This window comes from Capricornis sumatraensis, chromosome 8 (genome assembly GCF_032405125.1).
Source record: "Capricornis sumatraensis isolate serow.1 chromosome 8, serow.2, whole genome shotgun sequence".
Classification (NCBI taxonomy): Eukaryota; Metazoa; Chordata; class Mammalia; order Artiodactyla; family Bovidae; genus Capricornis; species Capricornis sumatraensis.
In genome coordinates, this window is record NC_091076.1 from 93,690,689 (window position 1) to 93,712,842 (window position 22,154).

Here is a 22,154-nt window from a genome sequence, read left to right on the forward strand (position 1 = left end):
AATCTGTCCTCCTGACTGTCTGCTTCCAGCCAGCGCTCATGAACTTGCCCATGGAGCCAGCCAATTTGGATTCATGGATGGCTTATGATTTGTAGCAGCTAAGTTTCTGTCTTCAGACTTCCTCACATTGATTTTTCCTGGGGTTTGGGACAACTGAGGTCCCCCAAAGCCTCAGAACAAAACCCAGAAGGAGAGGTGGTTGGTCTAGGGTGTGTGTGTGTGTGTCTCCTTGCCTTTCTTTGGGGGCATCTGCTTTAGTGACTCACAGCTGGTCTCAAGGCTCCTCTCCCATCAGGCCAGGTGTCCAGAACTGGAGGCGGTCTGGCCGGTGTGGGAGGAACGTTGTGAGAAGGAGGCGTGGGTGGCAGCTTAGACCCGAAGAAACAGTGTCCCTGGAGCTATTCTCCAAATTCACTTGGGTCAGATCTGGGCGCTATATGATTGACCCCATGAGAATTGTGGGAAGCGAAGGCCCTGGGGAAGGGGCTGCTAAAGACAGAGTAATGCTGGACAGAACTTTCTAGAAACTTCAAGGCTTCCAGGAACCCTGGGCAGCTTTCTATCCAGGAATCACTGTGAAGTGTGGAGAGGCTGCCCTGGGAGAGTGGGAGGAGGTTAAGGTGGGATTGGGGTGGGGGTCATTGGTAGGGGGCTCAGTCCTCAGTCTTTTTTTTTCTCCCTGGAGAATCTCACTCTGAACTTGGAGAGGCGGCAGAGTCCCCATCCTCGAGGTCCTGCCCATGGGGGGAGATGGGTTGACCCCCCTTCACGCGCTTCCACTTCATCCTTCGGTTCTGGAACCACACTTTGACCTGATGAAGGAAGCAGAGGAGCCTGGTCACTTCAGGGCAGGCGTGACCACCTCACCAATACTGATGCTCAAGGTACCTGGGGTGCAGCTCCAGGGAGCCCAGCTCGAAACTCTGCTTGCCCCTCCCCATGCCTCCAAAGGCTCCAGGTATTGAGACCAAAGGTAAGACTCATCAATCTGCTCAAAGACCTGTCTTATGTCCCCAGATAAAGAAAACCTCACAGACAGAAGAACTGGTACTAAATGTCACTTTGCATTGGCCCCACCCCCTTCACAAGCCCCGCCCCTCTTATGTGGACACCCCTCCCTTAAGCTTCTATTACCCAAGGATCTGGGAACACAGAATCACCAGCCTCTCCCTTAGGAACATTTGGAAAGCATTTTTCAGCTTAGGTAGCTCTGGTGTGGGCATTTTCTTTTCTGAGCTTCAGCATTTACCTGCATGTAAACCTTTAGGGTGGGATTATGACCCAGTTGGAGACCGGAGAAGTTAGGAGATGTGATCGAGGTCCCAGAGCTATGAAGTGGTACAAGCAAGATTTGAATCTAAGTCCTCTGATTCTAAATCCAGCACTCCAACAGATCACTTTCTCAACTGAAAGCTGCTATCAGTTATTATTAAATTTTACACCACATCAGAGCAAGAGCATGGGTGGAATGCTCTGAAGAAAAGGCCAAAACAAAGGGTGGGGAAGTTTTTCTCAGAATGTGCTCAGGAACCAGCTGCATGTCTGAATCACCTGGAGAACCTACTAGAAATGCAGATTCCCTCTATTATTGCACTATCACACTGTGGAACCCTGAAATCTGCATTTTAAACAAGGGCCTGGGTGATTCCACTGCACACTAACGTTTGGGGATAAGCAGAGCAGAGGTTTCAACCCTGGCTGCATGTGAGAATCACCTGGCGGACTTTTTACTTTTTTTAAATATTTATTTATTTGGCTGCACCAGTCTTAGTTGCCTCATATGAGCTCTAGTTCCCTGACCAGAAATTGAACCCCGTCACCTGCATTGGGAGCAGAAGTCTTAACCACTGGACCACAAGGGAAGTCCCAACCTGGGGGACCTTTGAAGAATTCTGATGCCTGGACTCCACCCCAGACCAGTGAAAACAATCTTTAGGGGTGAGCTCCATACATCGGCCTTGTTAGAATCTCCGCAGGTGATTGTCAGGTACAACCAGAATGTCTGGATTGGGCGGAGGGAGAGGAGGAAGGAGAAGATTCCAGGAGAAGGGGGCAGGGAAGGGGGGGATGAGAGAGCACAGAAAAGGAGGGATGGCCGGAAGAGGAGGGGCTCCTCCATGTTGCACCTGCCGCTCGGAGAGGTCCAGGTTTACCGCGATCTCATATCTGCGGAGCCGGGTCAGGTAGTTGTGATGAGCAAACTCAGCCTCGAGCTCCCGCAGCTGCTCCTTGGTGAAGGCTGTCCGCTCCTTGCGGGCCTTGCTGGCGCCCTCTGGCTTCGCTCGATTCTCCTGGTTGTCTGGGGAGAGAGGACCCCAAACAGGAAGACATGAACCATAGGGACCTTGGTTTCCTTTCTTTTGTCTTCAAGCAGAGGCGCAGCCTTTCCCTGTCACTCTTATTTCTAAAGGATGCTGAGAAAGATCCCACCGTGTCCCTTTATCATTCCTTCTAATGTCTTAACCTAAGAGAAATGGAAAGAATTCAGGATCCCAACCTCAAGTGCCCTGCCCCTCAAACAACTATTTTTAATATCCAGAGCACAAGAAGCTGCCCTTGGCTGCTGAATGACCTCTACCACCTGAGCCACCCTCAACTTGACACTGGTAGTGGCTGTGAGCTTGTGGGGCAAGATGCTTTAAAACTGAGGTTCTCTGTCCTCGGGGAGATCAGCCCCATCTAGGAACTCATTATGAATGCAAATCCTTGGGCATCACCACACACACACCTGCTGAATGAAAAACTCTGGCAGTGGGACCCAGTGATCTGTTTTAACAAGGCTTCTGATGATTCAGACATGCAGTCAGGGTTACAAACCACTGCTCTAAGACCTGGCTTCTTAAAGGATGATCTGGTGGCAGTAGCAGCAGAGCCTGGGCACTGACCAGACTTGCATGATCTCCTGCTGCCCACCCCCCATCCTCAGATATCCTGAATCAGAATCTGCATTTTAGCACGATCCCCTTAGGAGTTAGGGCTTCCCTTGTGGCTCAGATGGTAAAGACTGCTCCATTCCAGTACTCTTGTCTGGGAAATCCCATGGATGGAGGAGCCTGGTGGGCTGCAGTCCATGGGGTCGCTGGGAGTTGGACACGACTGAGCGACTTCATTTTCACTTTTCACTTTCATGCACTGGAGAAGGAAATGGCAACCCACTCCAGTGTTCTTGCCTGGAGAATCCCAGGGACGGGGGAGCCTGGTGGGCTGCCGTCTATGGGGTCGCACAGAGTCGGACAAAACTGAAGCAACTTAGCAGTAGCAGCAGCAGCAGCCTGCAATGCTGGAGACCCAGGTTCGATCCCTGGATGGGGAAGATCCCCTGGAGAAGGTCATGGCAACCCACTCCAGTATTCTTGCCTGGAGAATGCCATGGACAGAAGAGCCTGGCAGGCTACAGTTCATGAGGTTGCAAAGAGTCTGTTATTACCTTAGGAGTTACTACCTTAGGAGTTGTGTGCACATGTAAATTGAGAAGCGCTGCTTTAAGTTTCTTCCTGGCTTCCAAGACCTGGCTACCCTAGCCTTTACCTTTGACACCAGGAGGTTCCCAGTCTGGAAAGTTCATTTATGAAGGAGGCTCTGAGTTAGACATAGCAGGGGCTCAATCACAGCTGCTAACAGGGGTGCAGGGACCAAGCACTTCAGGTGTATCAGCCACTTAATCTTCACAGTAATTCAGCCAGGTGAGTTCTAGGACGAAACCCATTTTACAGAACAGAAAACTAAGCACAGAGAAATGAAGTAAATTGTTCTCTTGGCCAGTGAGTGGAGGGGCTGGAATCCACTCAGGCAGTTTGACTAACATACTGTTCTAATGAAATACATGGAGGAGGGCTTTACAGACTGTTAAGTGCTGTATACACAGAAGGGACTGTGTCGTGACCTCCCGGAGCAGGGTAAGAGACGGTGGTGGATGGAGAGGCGTAAAGGAAGGAGACCCACACACCCGCACAATGAACTACCAAGGCGTGCCACGTGGCCGGGAAAGGGCTTCAGGAAGCTCGTTTTACGCAGGGCTCTAAAAATAAGAAGTCTTTCAACTCACTGTCCTTGTTTTACAGACTGGGAAGCTGGCCAAACCGCCAGACTGCCAAGCGGGGTCGGGATACAGAGCCCCCTCGTCCACTCCGCGTTCCGTTGGGAACTTCAGCCTGCAGGTTCTTTCTAGCTCTTTCCACGCAGTCCCTTGTATTTCAGTCGGCTAGTCCCCCGCCGGGAGCCCGGGAGAAGGGCGGGGAGAGGCGGCTCAGAAGTGGGGAGGCGCGCGGGACAGAGATGGGGGCGCCTCCCGCCCCCGGCCGGGCGTCCGGGGGAAGCGGAGAAGGCGGAGGAGGGCCGCCCCCAGGGATCCCCACAGCCCCGGTTCCTGGGCTCCCTGCAGCCCCGATGCCCGGCTGTCCGCGCCGGGTCCGGGTGGGGCGCGCACCCGCGCCCGGGGGCCGGGAAGGAAGGGGGCGAGTTCTCCAGCCGGGCTGCCTGCCCAGACCTCTCCGGAAGCAGAGCGGGGGCTGGAGGGGAAGGACGCGCCGCCCGGCCGGGGTCCCCCAGGAGTCCTTAGCCTTGGCCGTCGCGGCCCAGGAAGGGAGGGGCGGTCACGGTCACGCCGCGGAGGAGGAGCGAGGCCGCGAAACCTGGCGCGGTTCCCATCCGCTCCTGCCCTGGGGCTCAGTGTTTCCCAGTCCTTTCCTTTCACAGCAGCGGGTGTGTCAAACCCAGAGGACTTGCGCCGAGGTGTGCATCCTCGATCTTCTTGCTGGAGCCTCTCAGGAAGTCGCTTAACCTCCCTGGGCTTCAGACTCCTCATCCAGAAATCTACCTCCCAGCGTTATTGGGAAGCCTGGACAAGCTGCTGTAGGTGGAAGATGCTTTTAAAACTTCAAAGCGCTGATTCTTCAGTTCCTTGAGATGCCATCTGAGGGCTTGGGGTAATAGCAGCTGTCACTTCTTAAAGTCTTCCCTGTGCTAAGATGCAGACACGGCTTTAATCGTCCCCACATAACACCGGAAGGAGTAGGCAGTATTATTATCCCTTTATCTTTGTCATGTGGATTTGTGTGATAATTTGATTCATAGCTCTCTGTCCCCAGGGATGTAACTGCTTTTCTCACTTGCTACTGAACCCGGCACATAGGAGGTACTTGCTAAATGTTTGCTAAATCCTTCTCAGTATGCAGAGGCAGAAGCAACCTCAGAGAGGCCCGGGAACTTGGCCGGGCAGCTTTGGGTCAGCGGAACTGAGATTTGAATCCAGATCCTGCTGATCAGGGCTGTGGCCATCAGCAGCCCTGGTGTCTGGCTGGCTGGCTGGGGGCAGCTCTGTGCATCTCCACCTCCAGGGCTCCCAGAAGCTTTGTCCTGGGTTGATGCTCACACCCCACCCTCCCCTTCTCCCAGGCCTGCTTAGGTGTGCATAGGTGCCCTATGGACACCTCTCCCCACAGTTATACCCATCCTACACACACATACAGAGTCCTGCACATCTTCTTTTCTAGAGAGAAGAGGGGAGATTGGAAAATGAGCCCTTTGTAGCTGGTCTTGGACTGGTTGTGGTGGGGCAACAACCAGGGTAACCCCTCCCTATCCACTCTCCTCTCTCATCTCTTATTATCCTGATTTGGGCACTGGGGCCTCAGGATAAGCTGGGAACCCAGTGTCTGAACCTGTATGTGAACCTCAAGGCAACATTTGGCTAAACAGGGTGGCACTGGGAGGACCTTTGTCCCTCATCAGCTTCCCACAGGCATTAAGAAATGTTAGAAATGACAAAAGGACTAGAAGTATATCAAGGTAGCTATCGCAACCGCTGTGATCAAAAAGCTGCTTCGAAGGTAAAATGAGATGGGAAACGTGTGTTAACCCAGCACAGTGCGTGGCATTCAGCTGAGACTCCTTTGAAAGAACCACCAGAAAAGGTTCTCCTGGGGATGATGCTGGAGAGGGAGCGCAGGCAGAGGTAAAACACGATGCTTCTCGGGGCACCACATCTCAAGAACTGTGCGAAAAGGACGCCTTTTCAACGTCTGGCCTTGTAACTGTTTTCCCTTCTCCCAGTACTTTTGCGTATCTGTGCTTGAATCTGTATCACTATTGCTTCCAGGCACAGTAACTAGAATTGATCTGCATGAGGATACACATCAATCCTCCTGGTCCTGATTCTTCCTCAGGGCCAAAGGGTGCCCTTCCATGACAGCAGAGGGAGGAGGCTGGCGTTTAGCAGGCTGCCTCTGTGTCTATGGAGGAGCCATGTGACCCCACCCCATCCTCTGCACACCCTCAGAGGGAGCAGGGCCATGATGGAATGGTCCAGAGTGCCCAGAGAAATGCAAACAGGATGTGTGTGTGTGATATTGCAGTTTCCACCATGAGCTTTCACACCATCCAAGGTAAATTATTTCATAAATAGCTGTCACGTTTGGCAGGCCTTCTTATAGTCAGCAGACAGCTTTATCTGGACTAGAGGGAGGCTCAGACAGACCTTGGGGAATGTGCCTTTTTTGGAGTCCTGTATTCCTATTCCCCAACTCTTACAGCCATTTAACATAAATTTCTATCCAAGACCAGATAGATGGTCACATGCCCCATGTTCAAATAGCACATTGCAATTGATGATTGACAATGGGTTTCTTTCCCCCAGAGATAAACTTCTGTTGGGCTTTCCTCTGTACTACGGAATCATAGAATAGCAGACCTAGAAGGGGACTTAGAGATGATCTGATGTGGCCTTTTTACCTTACAGGTTAAGGTAAGAAACTTGCCTAAAGACATACAGCAAGTTAGTGGCAGAAGTGGGCTGAGAACCCAGATTTCCTTGAGAGGAAGCTATTTCCTTGCTATTAGGTTGCTTCCTATTAGATCCTCTTAATTTTTCTGTGAGGTAGGTAAGGTACACATTAGACCATAGAACAAATGAGGAAATTGAGATCCAGAGGTTAAATGGCTTGCCCAAAGTCCCCCAGGACCCATCCAGTCTAGGTCACCCTGGGCTGCGGGACAGTGAGTATGGAGATGTGGTTACTCCAAGGATGGCAATCTGAATCTGTGTCCAGGTTGGCCTCCCAGGGACTTCCCCAGGTGCTGCTGCTGCTGCTAAGTCACTTCAGTCGTATCCGACTCTGTGCGACCCTGGGATTCTCCAGGCAAGAACACTGGAGTGGGTTGCCATTTCCTTCTCCAGTGCATGAAAGTGGAAAGTGAAAGTGAAGTCGCTTAGTCGTATTGGACTCTTAGCGACTCCATGGACTGCAACCTACCAGGCTCCTCCGTCCATAGGATTTTCCAGGCAAGAGTACTGGAGTGGGGTGCCATTGCCTTCTCCATAGGTGAGACCTCAGCATATCCTCTGAAAATGGTGCCTGTAGTTTCCTGGGCTACAGACTAGACCTTTAATGTGCTCATTAGCTCTGTGTGTGTGTGTGTGTGTGTGTGTGTGTGTGTGTTTAATTTGACCACACTGTGCAGCATGTGGGATCTTAGTTCCTTGACCACGGATTGAACCCATGCCCCCTGCATTGGAAGCATGGAGTCTTAACCACTGGACCACCGGGGAAATCCCCTGCTCATTAGTTTTGATACTTTCAGCTTCAGAGAGAGGAGTCAAAGCCCTCAAAATAGACAAGACCTGGATGGAACCATTCCCCAGATGCGTTTGCATCCAGACCTCTCTGTCTTCCTAGGACTGGCCACCCTCTCTCTCTGGGCCCCACCCCACCTCAGTGTCTAGACCCTTTTCCTCTCCCATGGGGGCCTGAGGAGATATGGTAGGGCTCTCAGCTTCTTTGAGGAGCCCAGCAGTGGGCCTGGGGAATTTAGGTTATGTTCTCTGGGATGGGAATGCCTAGGGCTAGAGTCATGTTTGCAGAGAGTCCCAGGTGTTGGTGGTGGGGCAGTCAGTGATGGTGGGCTCTGATGAGGGAAAGTGGAATGGACTGAGTGAGGAGTCGGGTGTGGGGACCATGGAGGTTTGCAGCAGAGAATTGGAGTGGGGAGGGGCAGTGGAAATGAGAGGTAGGAGCAGCAGTGAGCTTCTGAGATGGCTGGGGAAGGCGCAGGCACCGTTGAGCTTTGTGTTTATAAGTTCCAGATGTCACCCTCAGCTGTCACCAAAGGAAGCGTAGGCTTTAGGACCCAGGCCCCACTGCTCACATGGTTCCTTCATCATTGAATTCAAGGAAGATGGGAAAACATGAAATAGAAAAGGCTAGAATAGGGGTGGGAGCTGGGAGAGGCCAGGGCAGCCTGATTCAATGGGCAGAGTGGGCACTGAGGAAGCTGGCTCTAGGGGTCTCCAGGGGCCTCGAGTCTTGCCCCTCAGAGGTGGGTATGGATTTGCAGTCACTGGGTGTGATACTCAGGAGCCATGCTCATGACCCAGGTGGCACTTACTGAGGTTGTCCATTTATTTTGTTATCACGTCCTTTCCTTCTTTGTCTGTCAAACACCCTGCTTCTCTAGGGATTCATTCCTAAACAGTCTCCACTTTTTCTTCTCTGTTTGTGGGGAAAAGATAAGAATGCCAGGATGGGGACTTCCCTGGTGGTCTAGTAGTCAGCGCTTCACCTCCCAATGCAAGAGATGGAGGTTTGATCCCCCGGGGCACTAGCGTCCCACATGCCTTGTGATCAAAAGACCAAAACATAAAACAGAAGCAATATTGTAACAAATTTAATAAAGACTTTAAATAACGGTCCACATCAGAAAAAAAAAAAAAAAAACTTAAAAAAGAATACAGGATCTCCTTGTGGCCAGAAGCAACACCTTATAGGAATGGAAAAGCTCTAGTGGCCAACAGACCCTGGACTCCGGGCTAGGGAAGCTCTGAAAGGGATTTATAACTGGAACATTTGTGCCACTGCTAGAATCTTGTCCCCGTTTCCTCTGTTTATGGGCTGAATCGTGTCCCCTCTACCAATTAATATGTTGACATTCTAACCTTCAGTACCTCCAAATGTGACTGTTTTGAGATAGGGTCTTTCAAGAGGTGATGAAGTTAAAATGAGGCTGTTAAGTACTTTCACAGAAGTACTTTCTGTACTTTAAGTACAGAGTATGAAAGTACTTTAAATACTTTAGCTCAGTCGTGTCCAACTCTTTGCGACCCCATGTTCTATACAGTCCATGAGGTTCTCCAGGCCAGAATACTGGAGTGGGTAGCCATTCCCTTCTCCAGGAAGGCTGTTAGTGTGAGCCCTAATCCAATCTGACTTGTGTCTTCATAAGAAGAGATGAGGATACAGAGAATGACCACCCCCAGAAGAATGACCAAGTGAAGACATGACGAGAAGGAGGCCATTTGCCAGCCAAAGAGAGAAGCCTCAGGAGAAACCGAACTGCCAACATCTTGATCTTTGACTTCCAGTTTCCAGAACTGTGGGAAAATAAATGTCTGTTGTTTAAGCTACCCAGTCTATGGTATTTGTTATACCCAAGTGAGCCAAGATGCCCCCCACCTAACTCCCTACAGCTGTGCTTACCACTGAGGAGAGAGAGGGAACAAGGCCATGATGGGTACAAAGCTGATGCAAGACCATAGGGATCTCTCTGCAAATTAGAAAAAGGTGTGCTTTCCTCTAGACTGGCGAGCACAGCCACTTGTTCACGTGGCAGTTGGGCCCTTTAACTGCCCAGCCAGGAGCCCCCCTAAGTGCCTGACCATGGTGGGTCCCCTTTACTGCTCAGCCATAGCAGCTCCCCCTGCTGGACCCAACCCCAGTGCCCTGTAGGGGATTCCTGTGAGTCAGCCCAGCCTGCATGTGGATGTTTACACATCTTTCTGACCCCAGCACTCACCCTGACCCTGCACTGGTTTTATGATCGAAGTCTGGCTCTCTGCACACTTTTTCATGACTGAGACTATAAAAGTCCTGATGCATTTTACAGAAGCACAGCACACATGGTGAAAACCCCATACCAGGCAGTGGAGGCACTCTCAGAAACTGAGAAAATGAATGAGTGAATGCCAGATTACAGTAGAGGCTATTGGCCAGACACACAGCTTCTGTGTACAAATGTTACCGTAGGTGCTAGTGATACTGCACAGGTGAATCAGATAGCATTCCAGCCATCTAGACACTTCCGTTTTAAGGAAGAAGGCCGCTGTATGCATCTATAACTCTGGATATAAGCCAACTGTGGTTTGATGCTAAAATAGAGTTGTCAACAGGGCATGCTCCACGTGTGTGGAGAGAGAGGTCACCAAAGGATTCTTGGATACTCAACAAACCAGGAAGAAAACGAAATTACCTCAACATAATAAAGGCCATATATGAAAAGCCTGTAGCTAATATCATACTCAGTGGTGAAAAACTAAAATAGTTTTCTCTAACATCAGAAACTAGGCAAGGATGCCCATTCTTACTATTTCCAGTTGATATAATGCTGGAAGTCCTAGCCAGAGCAATCAGACAAGAAAAAGAAGTTAAGAGGCATCTAAGTCAGAAAGAAAGAAGTAAAATGATCTCTCTTTGTAGATAGTGCAATCTTGTATGTGGAAAACCCCAAAGATTCCACAAAAGCCTTTTAGAAGTAATACATTCATCAAGGTTGCAGGATACAGAATCAACATGCACAACTCAGTTGTGTTTCTATACACTAACAATAAACAATTCAAAAGGGAAATTAAGAAAATAATCCCATTCACAATACCATCAAAAAGAATAAAATACTTAGGAATAAACTTAACTAAGGAGGCAAAAAACTTGTACAATGAGAATTACAAAACATTGCTAAAAGAAATTAAAGACACAAATGAAAAGAAAGACATCCTGTGTTCATAGATTTTGAAAGGCAATATTGTTAAAATGTCCATACTACACAAAGTGATCTACAAACTCAATGCAATCCCTAAGAAAATCCCAATGGCATTATTTTTTGCAAAAATAGAAAAAAATCATCCTAAAATTCATAGGAAATCTCTAAGAACCCTGAATAGCCAAAACAATCTTGAGAAAGAAAAACAAAGCTGCAGGCTTCCTGCTTCCTGATTTTAAAACACATTACAAAGTGACAGTAATCAAAACAATGTGATACCGGCATAAGAGGAGACACATACATCAATGGAACAGAATAGAGAGCCCAGAAGTAAGCCTTTACATAAATGATCAGACGATATTCAACAAAGGTGCCAAGGCTACACAGTGGGGAAGGAACAATCTTAAACAAACGGTGCTGGGAAACCAGGATCTCCACAAGCAAAAGGATAAAGTTGGATCTTTTCTGTACACCACACATAAAAATTAACTCAAAAATACATTAAAGGCCTAAAAATGCAAGACCTAAAACTAGAAAACTCCTAGAAAAAACATGGAGAGAATGGATTTGGCAATGATTTCTTGGATATGACCCCAAAAGTATGGTCAACAAAAGCATTCCATAGGGAAAACAGTATAGTGGTTCCTCAAAAGATTAAAATAGTTACCATATGATCCAACAGTTCTACTTCTGAGTATATATCCAAAAGAATTCACAGCAGGATCTTAAAGAGATTTGCACATCCAGGTCCATTGCAGAATCATTCATAATAATCAAGAGGTGGAAACAAACCAAGTGGCCATTACAGATGAATGAATAAAGAAAAGGTGCATATACGCACAGCAGAATATTATTCAGCCTTAAACAAAATAAAGACATTCTGTCATATGCTACAGCACAGATAAGGCTTGAGGACATTGGGCTAAGTAAACTAAATCTATCATGAAAAGACAGATACTGCTTGATTCCACATATATGAGGTAAAAAGCTGAAACTCCAGTACTTTGGCCACTTCATGCAAAGAATTGACTCATTGGAAAAGACTCTGATGCTGGGAGGGATTGGGGGCAGGAGGAAGAGGGGATGACAGAGGATGAGATGGCTGGATGGCATCACCGACGCGATGGACGTGAGTTCGAGTGAACTCCAGGAGTTGGTGATGGACAGGGAGGCCTGGCTTGCTGCAATTCATGGGGCTGCAAAAAGTCGGACACGACTGAGCGACTGAGCTGAACTGAACTGAAAGTAATCAAATTCTTAGAAACAGAAAGTAGAATGCTGGTTGCCAGGGCCTGGGGGGCGGGGTGGTGCAGGCAACAGGGTAAAAGGAACTGTTTTTCAACGGATGTAGAATTTCATTGTGTAAGATGAAAAAGTTCTAGAGATCTGTTGCACAATTATATATATATAGTTAATGCTACTGAACCGCACACTTAAAAGTGGTTATGATGGTCAAGCTTACATGATGTGTTTTTGATCATATTAAAGAAAAAACAGATTTCAAATATTAGATATTTGATGGTAAGAAACCTTAGGAGAGCTCCTTTATGAAGTTACAAACTGTATTTATAAAATCAGCCACAGGTTCTAGTGATACTGTCATTTGAAACTTCTAAACTATAACTTTCACTGAAATGATGCCATGTACAAGTGGAATCATGAAGGAAGGATGGAAGGAGTGAAGGATGCTTGGACTAGATGGCTTTCAAGCTGGATGTTAAAATAAGGCAGAAGGGTGTGAGAAGAGAAGGGTGTTTGAGGCAAGGGGAAGCAAGGGGAAGCACTGAACAAATCGGAGTGGTGGGGAGAAAAAGCAGGGTGCCTTTTCAAGGCAACTAAATTCGCTTGGTGTCTTGTTGCATGGTGATAGAAGTGGAATGGGTGGGCTGTAGAAGGAAATCAGGTGGGAAAGAGGCCACTTTGTGGCCTCAACCTCAGGGGAAATTGAGAGTGTGCATAGCTGGGCAGGGGCAGGGCAGGTGGACATCAGATCTTACAGGGGAGAAAACAGGGAAGGAGGAACCCTGGGAGGCACACATGTCGGAGCTTCAGGAGTATGGGGTGGAGGACAAAGCAAGTCTGATGAAGACAGAATGACTATGTGAGAGCATCAGCCAGCAGCGGGGATCCCAGGCACGGAGGCCCTCCCAGGCGGCTGATCAGATTCACCTGTTGCCACCGGGTTGATCACACGCGACCTTCCCTTGAACCCCGTCAGGAAATCACCGTGAAATCCTTCATTCCCATAAATTAAAGACAACCATGGTAGCCGTGACAGATTGGGGGGCAAACAGGAGTGGCAGCTGTCCTTGCCAGCAGGGGTCTTTAACGCTCCCTGGCCCCCCCGGAGTGGGGGTGGTTAGGGCATGTTAACATCACAGCCAACTCCTAAATCAGCTTTGTGCTGTGAACCAACAGAAAGTTTCAGAGTAGGGTCCAGGGAGCTCTTCTTTCCTGACCATTTATTTGAGCCAATCAGCTTCACTTCCAGTGATGTCAAGTGATGGGAAAGCAACTGGGACTGGCAGAGCTTTGAAGGAGACTGGGGAGCAGAGAACGTTCCTTTCAAAACGAAATTTCAGTAACTTTCTGTTACTGGACCCTTCCTGGCCAGGCCAACCAGCTTGGGACGCATTTACCAGGCACGACTCACTCCCTCCCCCAGCTTTTCTGGTGGCTCTCTGAGCTTCAGGCTCCTAATTGATGGCAACTGGATTTCAGGACCAACAATGATTTTGAGAAGTTTCCGCATTTTATACCCCAGGCTCAGGAATTTCTGAGACAGCATGTTTGAAATGTTCAATTCCACTCTCCCCCAAAACAAAGGACTATTTGTCAGATTCTATGTTTTGGAGACTAGCTCTGTAAAGACGGGCCTGATACCATTCACAACCACTATTTATCGAACTCATGTGCCAGGCACAGGGTTCATCTCACGGATCACAGCGTTTAACCTTCGCAGAGACTCTATGGGGAGGATGATACTGTTATAGTCCCATTTTACAGCTGGGGAGACAGAAGCTCCAAGAACTTAAGGACTTTCCCAACGTCAAGCAGTGGGAAGTGGCAGTGCCAACCCGCAACCTGTCTGCCTGATGGTGAAGCATGATGGAAAACACACTTCTGTTCAGTGCTGGTTAACCGTCCAGAGATGGCCTAGCAGGGGCTGGGGCGAGACACTCACATTGAGTACAACATGCAAGGGGTGCCAAAAACCACAGTAATGAAGAGAAAGAATATTTTAACGCAATGTTTAAAAAAATCAAAATTCTTACAAAAAGTCCAAGATGAACAGGATATCAAAGTTTAAAACAGACAGTCCAACCAGTGGATCAGGATTGACAGGGTGGGTGGGGGTTCTTTGTTTTGTTTTTCAATATTTATTCTGGCTGTGCCAGGTCTTAGTTGGGACATGCAGGATCCAGTTCCCTGACCAGAGATCGAACCCCAGTCCCTTGCATTGAGAGTGTGGAGTCTTAGCCACTGCACCACCAGGGAAGTCCCAGGGTGGTGATTCTTTGTGGATTTGTCTCTTGTGATCTGAATTCCAGACTCCTGGAGTTAGTTGTGAGCTCTGCCCATCGCGTTCCCTTTTCTTTAGGTTCTTACAAAGCTGATCTTTCCTGCCTCTTTAATTAAATCCCAAAGGACGATGCAAGCCACTGGGGGATAAAGATTTCCATGTTGATCAGAGAGTATCTGGAACCCCAGAGAATGAATGAGAGTCAGCTAGCTGTGCCCTGCCTTGTGTGACTGCTGCTGCCAGTGCTGCTTCTGAGAGGACCTTGAGGGAAAGCTCAGGGCCCCTCCTGGGTGGGAACCTCTCCTGACCAGAAATTGACCCTATGAAGAGGGTGCCCTGGGGTGGCCAGATGCTTGGCATGTGAGAAGCACCATCCATGGGCCACTCATCAAAAGGAAAGATGGTGCATTTGGGTCCAGCTGAAACGTGGAATGACCTTGTCTAAGCCTGGCCCTTGGCTGTGTCCATGCCTTCCCAGTACCCTTGGCTCACAGCTCCCTGGAAAGTGGCTGGATGCAGCTGAGGTGGGTGTGGGCGGAGATTGAGGAGTTACAGTGGCAGGCGCTGTAAAGGGGCGAACACTTCAACTAGGCGCAGAGCCAAGGAGCTGAGAGTTCCTTGGAGAGGAGAAGCAGAAAGTGTCCCATTCTCAGCAAATTTCCAGCCAGGCCTAGGAACAGTTCAGGGTTTAACCGGGTGAGAATTTAAAGAGCCCTTCTATTCATAGCATCCAAGAGGGCTATGTTTTGTTTTGCTTTGCTTTTAACTCAAAGAAATTATTATTTTATTTATTGGTCTTGAAGCATGGCACCTGGAATCTTAAAGGTTCCTTGACCAGGTATTGAACCCTTGCCCCCTGCAGGGGAAGCACAGGGTCTTAACCACTGGACCACCAGGGACTGTGGTTTTTATCATCCACTGTGAGCACACTGAGGGACTTCTTCAAGCATGGAGACCAGATATTTCAAAATGAGAATTGTGTTTGAGATCTATTGAAGGGTGTGGGGTTTGGGGTCTGAAGTCTGAGGTTTGAGCTTTCTTCTAGGGTGACCAACTGTCCTGGGGACACTGGACTTTCAGTGCTAAAACCAGGAAAGTGCTGGGTACATTGGGATGAGTGGGTCACTCTCTGTTAACTCCATGTTAGCAGAACTCCTCTCAAGCTTTTCGGTCTCTTCTTTTCCACGCATAAAGAATCGAGGCACTTGATAAGACCTGATAGACCAAACTTGAACCTGTGCGACTCAGAACTATCATATGTTTCTTACAGCACCTTGAACCCCCTCAGTCATAGCATATCCACTGCCAGTGGCTTCTGCTGGCCTCCCCTCCCTCTCAGTTTGAGCTGTTTAGGAGTGAGAACACCTTATTCATCCCTGCAGCCCCAGGGCCTCTGCCAAAACTCAGCAAACAAAAGATGCTCGGGAAATCTGGGCTACTTTGAAAGCACTTTGTAAACTAAAGCAGAGAGTGTTCTCTTTGGTTGGTCTTCTCATTTGCTGCCTGCTCCTCATTAGCCCCATGGAAACTCTTCTGTAGGTTCAGACAGATAGATGTACCCTGAGGGCAGTCGTTAGGAGGACATAGTCGGGCAGTGGGTGCAGGAGGCAAGGGCACTGTCTTGTTCTGGTCGAGATAGAGACGGGAACGAGACAAAAGGTGAATGGGTGGTGAGAGAAGCTGGGAGATCCCATGGGGAGATGAGGAAACAACAGTCCCCACCACCAGGAGCAGATGGACATTAATGGGGTCTGAACAAGCAGGTCAGCTCCATCCTCTGGCCTCTGATACTCCACCAGGGCTTACCCTCTGCTGCTTGCCTCTCTGACTCACCCCAAGATCAGTGACTCCTCAGAAAGGCTCCTCTGAGGAGTGGCCTTTGGGAGATCACCCAGACCTTAGCAGGTTGTGCTGCCCCTTGGCCTGTGCACACGCCCAGCAGGGCAGTGCATTCCTCATGGGCAGTCTGCCCCAAACCCTAGCGTTTGCCTCTCGCATCCCTGCCCTATGTCTGCTTTGCTGCCTCTAGACTTCAGAGACACAGAGTCCTGGTTCTGTTTGATTGCCCAGGGTCCCAGCCTTGGTCCTAGCCCTCTGAGCCTTGGGGAGTGAGCTAACTCTCCTGGGGAGTAAGCCCTGGGGCTCTCGGGGCCATTTGGAACCGGCTGGGGCATACTGGTGAGAACTGTGACCCAGACACAGTCCAGTTCAGAAAAGCTCCCTCCAGCCTTTGCCAACCTGTACCCAGAGGCTCCATCCCACCTGCCCTCCAATCTTTGTGGATCCTGTTTCATTCTCTTTCCAGCACATCCTTCTCGGAACCCAGGAGAGGTGAGGACACAGACATAGCCCCCATCACCAGAGAATCCTAGAATTTTGAGCAGAAATACCCCCAAAGGTAACTGGTTTAAGTCTCTGGCCTTTGGGGAGGTTAGATTATATTATCCCCCATTCACATCAGGCTACCTAGGCTCAGAGAGGGCAAGCAACTTCCTCAAAGTCACACAGTAAAGGAACAGTCATCTGTTCCTCAGCCACCTACCTGAATTCTCCTTTTTCCGTCTGGTTGACTTCTTCTCCGTCTCATTGGCAGTGCTCCCAAGGACCTCATAGTCCTCTCCTGGGCCTCCTGTCGTGTCCACCAGGCCTGGGCTGTTGGCCCCTATCTCCTTGGAGCCCCCCACGGGGCCTGGGTTGAGCCTACGCCGGGCCTCTGACACAGGGAAGTGCCAATCGGGGGGCTGTGGGAAGGCAGGGTGCTGCTCAGTGAAGCCTCGCTCCTCCCGGGGCAGGCTGTGTGGGGTGGCTGCCAGGCATGAAGCTGAGAAGTCGGGGTATGCAGTTGTCGCTGTCGCTGGGAAGTCTGGTTTCTGGTGGAAGGAGAATGGGGTTGGCGGGTAGTGGGGGAGCCCTGAGGCTCCAGTGCCTTCCAAGTGGGGGTTTCGAAGGCAGCCCCAGACAGGGGCCGGGGGGTGGGGACCCCTCATGCAGCTGCTGGCCGCTGGATCCATCTGCGTCTGCTGCCCGCCTCAATCCTTTCAAAGGTTGGATTCTTACACTTTTTATATTCAAATTGTTAAAAATGCAACCAAAAAAAAATTTTTTTTTTTTTTTAATGAACAGGAGGGCAAAAGTGTTCAATAGAAAATTTGCCCCAGGAACCAAAACAAAAACCAAAACGAAAGTTGCTCCTCAGAGTACGCACACGTGTGGGTGGCCACACATATGTGTGCCCGCACCTATGTTGGATTTGGCTCCTGGCTTCCTGTTCCCCCTGACCCACCAGCCTGCCTAGTGGGGTCCCCTATACGTGTATTTGTCGCTGATGACACTAAACATTTTCACTGTCCCAGCCCAGACGCACCGGCTGACGAGGGCTTGTCCTGGAGCCCGCAGCAAATGCCTGCAAAGAGCTGGTCCAGGGCTGCTGAGACACACTTTTAAATCCTGCGGTGGGGAGAGAGTGACAAATTTCTGAAGTGAAATGTGAGAGAGGAGAGGGAGGGGTTAACCAGCACACACACGATCCCCTCCAACCAAAACCCGAGCAGGCAACTATTAATCATCAGAAACCTTATATGCACATCTAATGGGATTTGCAGATGGAGTCTTTTAAAGAAACATTGTCTGTATTTTTTTTTAAGGAAAGAGAGCAGCACACACACACTTTCTTTAATGTGCCTCCTATAACACTATGAAGTTATTTTATTGCACTGTTAACAAAATTCCCCAAGTCTTGGATTTGAAAAAAGCCTTAAGTCAGATCCAGAAACCATCAAGTGCCAAATTCCAGGGAGTGAAGCGGGGAATAAGTGCAAGAGACAAGTTTGCTGATTGCATTTGATTTAAAGGCCCTTCTACTGCTGCTTGCAAAAAGGAAGGTGGATTAAAAGCAATCTTTTTTTGCAAGTCTCAGTGGCCCACTACGGTCTGTAGTAGAAAGAGAGACACACTCCAGAAAAAAAATTATTTCTCTCAGCCCACAGTGACATTCTCACTTTCTCAGTAACTTAAAAAAACAATCAGATTCTTCCTTCCGCTCTTTAACCCCCAACTTACATGCCAATTAGCCACACTCTTGTCTAGTGGGGTTTCAAGTCATTTTTCTCCAAGGCAAAGGAAAGACACTTAGGTAGGTTCCTTGAAGTTTCTCCTGGCTTCCCCCACCTGCTCTCTGGCCCTGTAACCTTCGCCCACCTGCTTTGTCTTCCCCACCCCCAGAGGCCAAGTTTTCCATGGAGTCTGTGAATGGAAATTGGAATCAGGAGCTTCTCGTTCCCCAAAGAGTTCTCTCTCTCTCTCTTTTTAAAAATATTTATTTACTTGGCTGCACCAAATCTTAGCTGCGGCATGGGGGATCTTCGATTTTTATTGCAGCACATGGTATCTAGTTCCTTGACCAAGGAATGAACCCCAGGCTCCCTGCATTGGGAGCGTGGAGTCTTAGCCACTGGACCACCAGGGAAGTACCCAAAGAGTTCTCTTTGACAAACAGTCTCATTGTCTAAGAGCTTCCCTGGTGGCTCAGAGGGTAAAGGATCCGCCTGCAATGCATGCAGGAGACCAGGGTTCAATCCCTGGGTTGGGAAGATCCCCTGGAGAAGGAAATGGCAACTCACTCCAGTTTTCTTGCCTGGAGAATTCCATGAACAGAGGAGCCTGATGGGCTACAGTCCATGGGGTCACAAAGAGACAGACACAACCAAGTGACGTTCACTTTCTCATAGTCTTATAGGCTGGTGCCCATCACAGGAGGATCCATTGCCGTTTCAACTGGCCAGTCAGTCTACGCAGTCACCATGGCCTGCTTGTCTCTCTGGAGGGTTTATATAATTTCTTGGAGAATGACATTCCAAGCATATAGGGTCAGAGATCCTTGCCCACTGAATTATTTACATAGTCCAATGCAGCGGGATTGGGGCTGAAATGGGAATGGATGGTAAGAACAGTGTATATGCTGGCTGGTTCCAAAGATGCCCAAGGTTCCCTGAGGAGGGGCCCTGGGTCTCAGCGCTGAGGCCTGGAGGGAGCACACATGATGTTAATTAAACAGGCATCTCATCTTCCAGAACCAGCAGCCAGGGTGTTGCAGGCTGGTGGAGGAGATGGGGTCAAAGCCACAAACCAGACTCCCCTCTCCACTTTGTCCAGGACTTGCCCATTGAGCATACATCTCTCCTCTGAAGCTTACAACCCTCCTATTTTGGGTAAAGAAAGAATTACACTCTACATTTACACACATGAAGAAGTAGAGGTTCAGACAGATTATGTGAGCTGCTCGGAATCACACAACTAAGAAATGGCAGAAGCAGGCATTGCCCTCAGGTGGCCAGCTGTCTAGTCTGGAGCACTTTGATGCTGAGGAAGCACAGACTTTGGGGTTAGACAGTTCAAAGTTCAAATCCGGAATCTGTCACTTCCCAGCTGTGTGCCCCAGGACAAGTCACTTCATCTCTCTGAGCTTCCATTTCCCCTAACCTGGGATGGTCCTTACAGCTTCTACTCAGCCACTAATCTTAGTGCCTCAACCACGTTCCCCAGTGGATGCTACAGAAGCCCACTGGGTTCTCACCTTCGCCATCTTTTACAGGAGGAAGCACAGAGAGACTGCATAACCTGCACCAGGTCACACCCCTGGGAAGTGGAGGATCCAGGATTCAAACCCAGGCAGCCTGGCCCCACTGCCTCAGAATGCCCGCCCCACGGATGTTGCAGAATTCGAAATGAAATCATTTATGCGAAGTGCGAAGTAGGTAATGGATCAAAGTGGCTCCCTTCCTAGTCCATCTAGTTTTCCTTTACCAGGATGATTCCAAATGGGACTGAGGAATGGGCACTGAGGGAATTCCACAGAGAACAGCCTGGGGAGGTTCCTTGAGGGGCTGCAGGCTGTGGGGGCTCTGGAAAGAATCCTCAGGAGGCTGGGGAGGAGAGGAACCTTCCCAGGGTCTGGCTCACAGGCTGTAACCGGACTCCGGCTCTGTCCTCCCCATCTGGCCAGGGACCCCATCCCAGGGAGGCCCAGGGCCTGGCCCTTTGCCCCTGGAAGGCTGGGTCCTGGGTCGTGGAAGGGGCTGAGAGGTCAGAAGGGGCTGAGGAGGCAGGCCCCTGGCACCCTGGCGCCGCACAGCTGCCAGCGTCTGTCAGCCTCCCCGCAGGGCGCGGCCGGGGGCCTGCTGGCCTCTCCATCTTCCTGACAGGCTCCTCTTCTGAGACCGGGAAAGAACAACAACGGTCCTCCCCTCACGGCAACCCATTTGTTAGATGAAGGCCGGACACCGGCACCTTTAACCTCCTCAAAGTCAGCGTGTCCCCGCCAAGGCCCCGAGACCCGCAAGACAGAGATGGATGGACGTGGCTGTTTGTGGAAAAAAGCCCTGAGGGCCAAGGGGAGCAGGGTTTCCAGGAAGGGAGGGGACCCCATTTCTGGTTGTTGTTGGGGGAGTTGGAGGAGGAAGAGGAAAAGCCTGCGTGAGGAGGAGGGTCCCTGAGGAGGACAGTGGGCTTGGCCACACCTGAGCCATCCCAAGGAGCTTTTGGAATTTCCTCCATTGTGCTCAACACGTGGGCGTGTCCTTGGGAATCCCCCACGGCTCCCCACCCTTGACCTGTGCCTGCAACTGCGGGGCTGTCAGGGGAGAACCTGGGCCTGGAGACAGAGGCTCGAGTTTGCTGTGTGGCCTTGTCCTTCTTCTGCTACGTGGGTTCAGACATGACACATCCCTTTTCTGGGCCTCAGTTTTCTCGCTGTTGAAGCAGAGATGACAGTACTCACCTCGTGTGGCTGTTAAGAGGATCCACGATCTGATGTCTGCGAAAAGAGCTGGCTGACCATAAAGGGCGATGCATGTGGGGAATTACTATATCTTCCCTTTCCTTATTCTGCTGGACTATGGGGCAGGTCACAGCTCCATAGAGTATGAAGACAGCACATCCCAGCTGCCCTTTGACCCCCATACCTTCTTCTATGGTAATATAACAGAGTGTCGAGGTCATGGCCTTGGGAATCAGGAGAGTGTGGGTTCACACTTGGCTCTGCTAAATCTGTAAATCTTTTTTGGCTGTGCTGCGCAGCTGGTAGGATCTTAGTTCCCTGATCAGGGATTGAACCTGGGCCCCAGCAGTGAAAGCGCTGAGTCCTAACCACTGGGCCACCAGGGAATTCCTGAGCCTCAGTTTCTTCATCTGTAAAATGGGAATAAGTTTTTTCTTCTTTCCCTTCTTTCTCAGTTGGGTTGCTGAGAAGTGAATGAGGTATAGTAGGAAATCTCGTGCCATAGCTTAGTGTACCATGTTTAGTGGTAAAGTCTGGATGACGACGATGGAAATACCTGAGGTTTTTGCCTTGAGGACAACTTCAAAAGGCAACTTGAGAGGGAGAAGGCCATTAACATTCACTCACGTAGTAGAACAAGAGTCGAATGAGACACCTGATCCCCAGCAAGGCCATGTAGGGTTGAGAGGGGAGACCGACAAGCTGTCTGTCTGTCTTCCAGGGATGGAAACCATTTTGGACCAGAATGTTTGTGGTTGGTCCTGGGATTCATTTGGAATGTATATGTCCTTTGCTTCTTGGAGGGCTTTGAGGTACCAGGGTCGCTACTGACCTCTAGGACTTTTATGAGGCTCAACCAATTCGATGGACAGATTGGCGTTGAGTAAACCACAGAATACTGTCCTCACGACGATCACAGATGCTCCCAGGAAGTTTGCAGGACATTCCACGCGAAGGATCCAATGACAGGGTCTTGCTTTAAATCCCAGAAAACACTGTGTTAATATTAGAGACAATTTCTCAGCTGAGTTTCCTCTCTTGTGCGTAAATTTTTGGTGCAGCCATCACTTATCTGCACTGAGACTGTGGGCAGAGGACTGGAAAACACAG

At 49.6% G+C, this 22,154-nt stretch overlaps 1 protein-coding gene and 1 non-coding gene across 2 annotated transcripts; both read right to left on the reverse strand.

Moving 5' to 3' along the window:
- Window positions 1–689: 689 nt before the first annotated feature.
- Window positions 690–17,280, reverse strand: MEOX1 (mesenchyme homeobox 1). The gene is made up of 3 exons (XM_068978843.1): window positions 16,812–17,280; window positions 2,127–2,299; window positions 690–812 (listed from the first exon to the last, which is right to left on the reverse strand). Exons 1-3 carry the CDS (start codon window positions 17,278–17,280, stop codon window positions 690–692), a joined length of 765 nt encoding a protein of 254 aa, XP_068834944.1.
- A 4,078-nt stretch (window positions 17,281–21,358) lies between these two features.
- Window positions 21,359–21,430, reverse strand: TRNAE-UUC (transfer RNA glutamic acid (anticodon UUC)). Its single transcript has one exon. It is a non-coding gene; the product is annotated as a tRNA-Glu (tRNA).
- Window positions 21,431–22,154: the final 724 nt, after the last annotated feature.

Excerpts from the sequence above, each read along its gene's own strand:
- MEOX1 (XM_068978843.1), bottom strand. The coding sequence starts at position 17,280 with ATGGATCCAGCGGCCAGCAGCTGCATGAGGGGTCCCCACCCCCCGGCC. Across the intron at positions 2,300-16,811 it reads ACGGAAAAAGGAGAATTCAG|ACAACCAGGAGAATCGAGCG; the intron begins GTAGGTGGCTGA and ends CTCTCTCCCCAG. Across the intron at positions 813-2,126 it reads TGGACCTCTCCGAGCGGCAG|GTCAAAGTGTGGTTCCAGAA; the intron begins GTGCAACATGGA and ends TTCCTTCATCAG.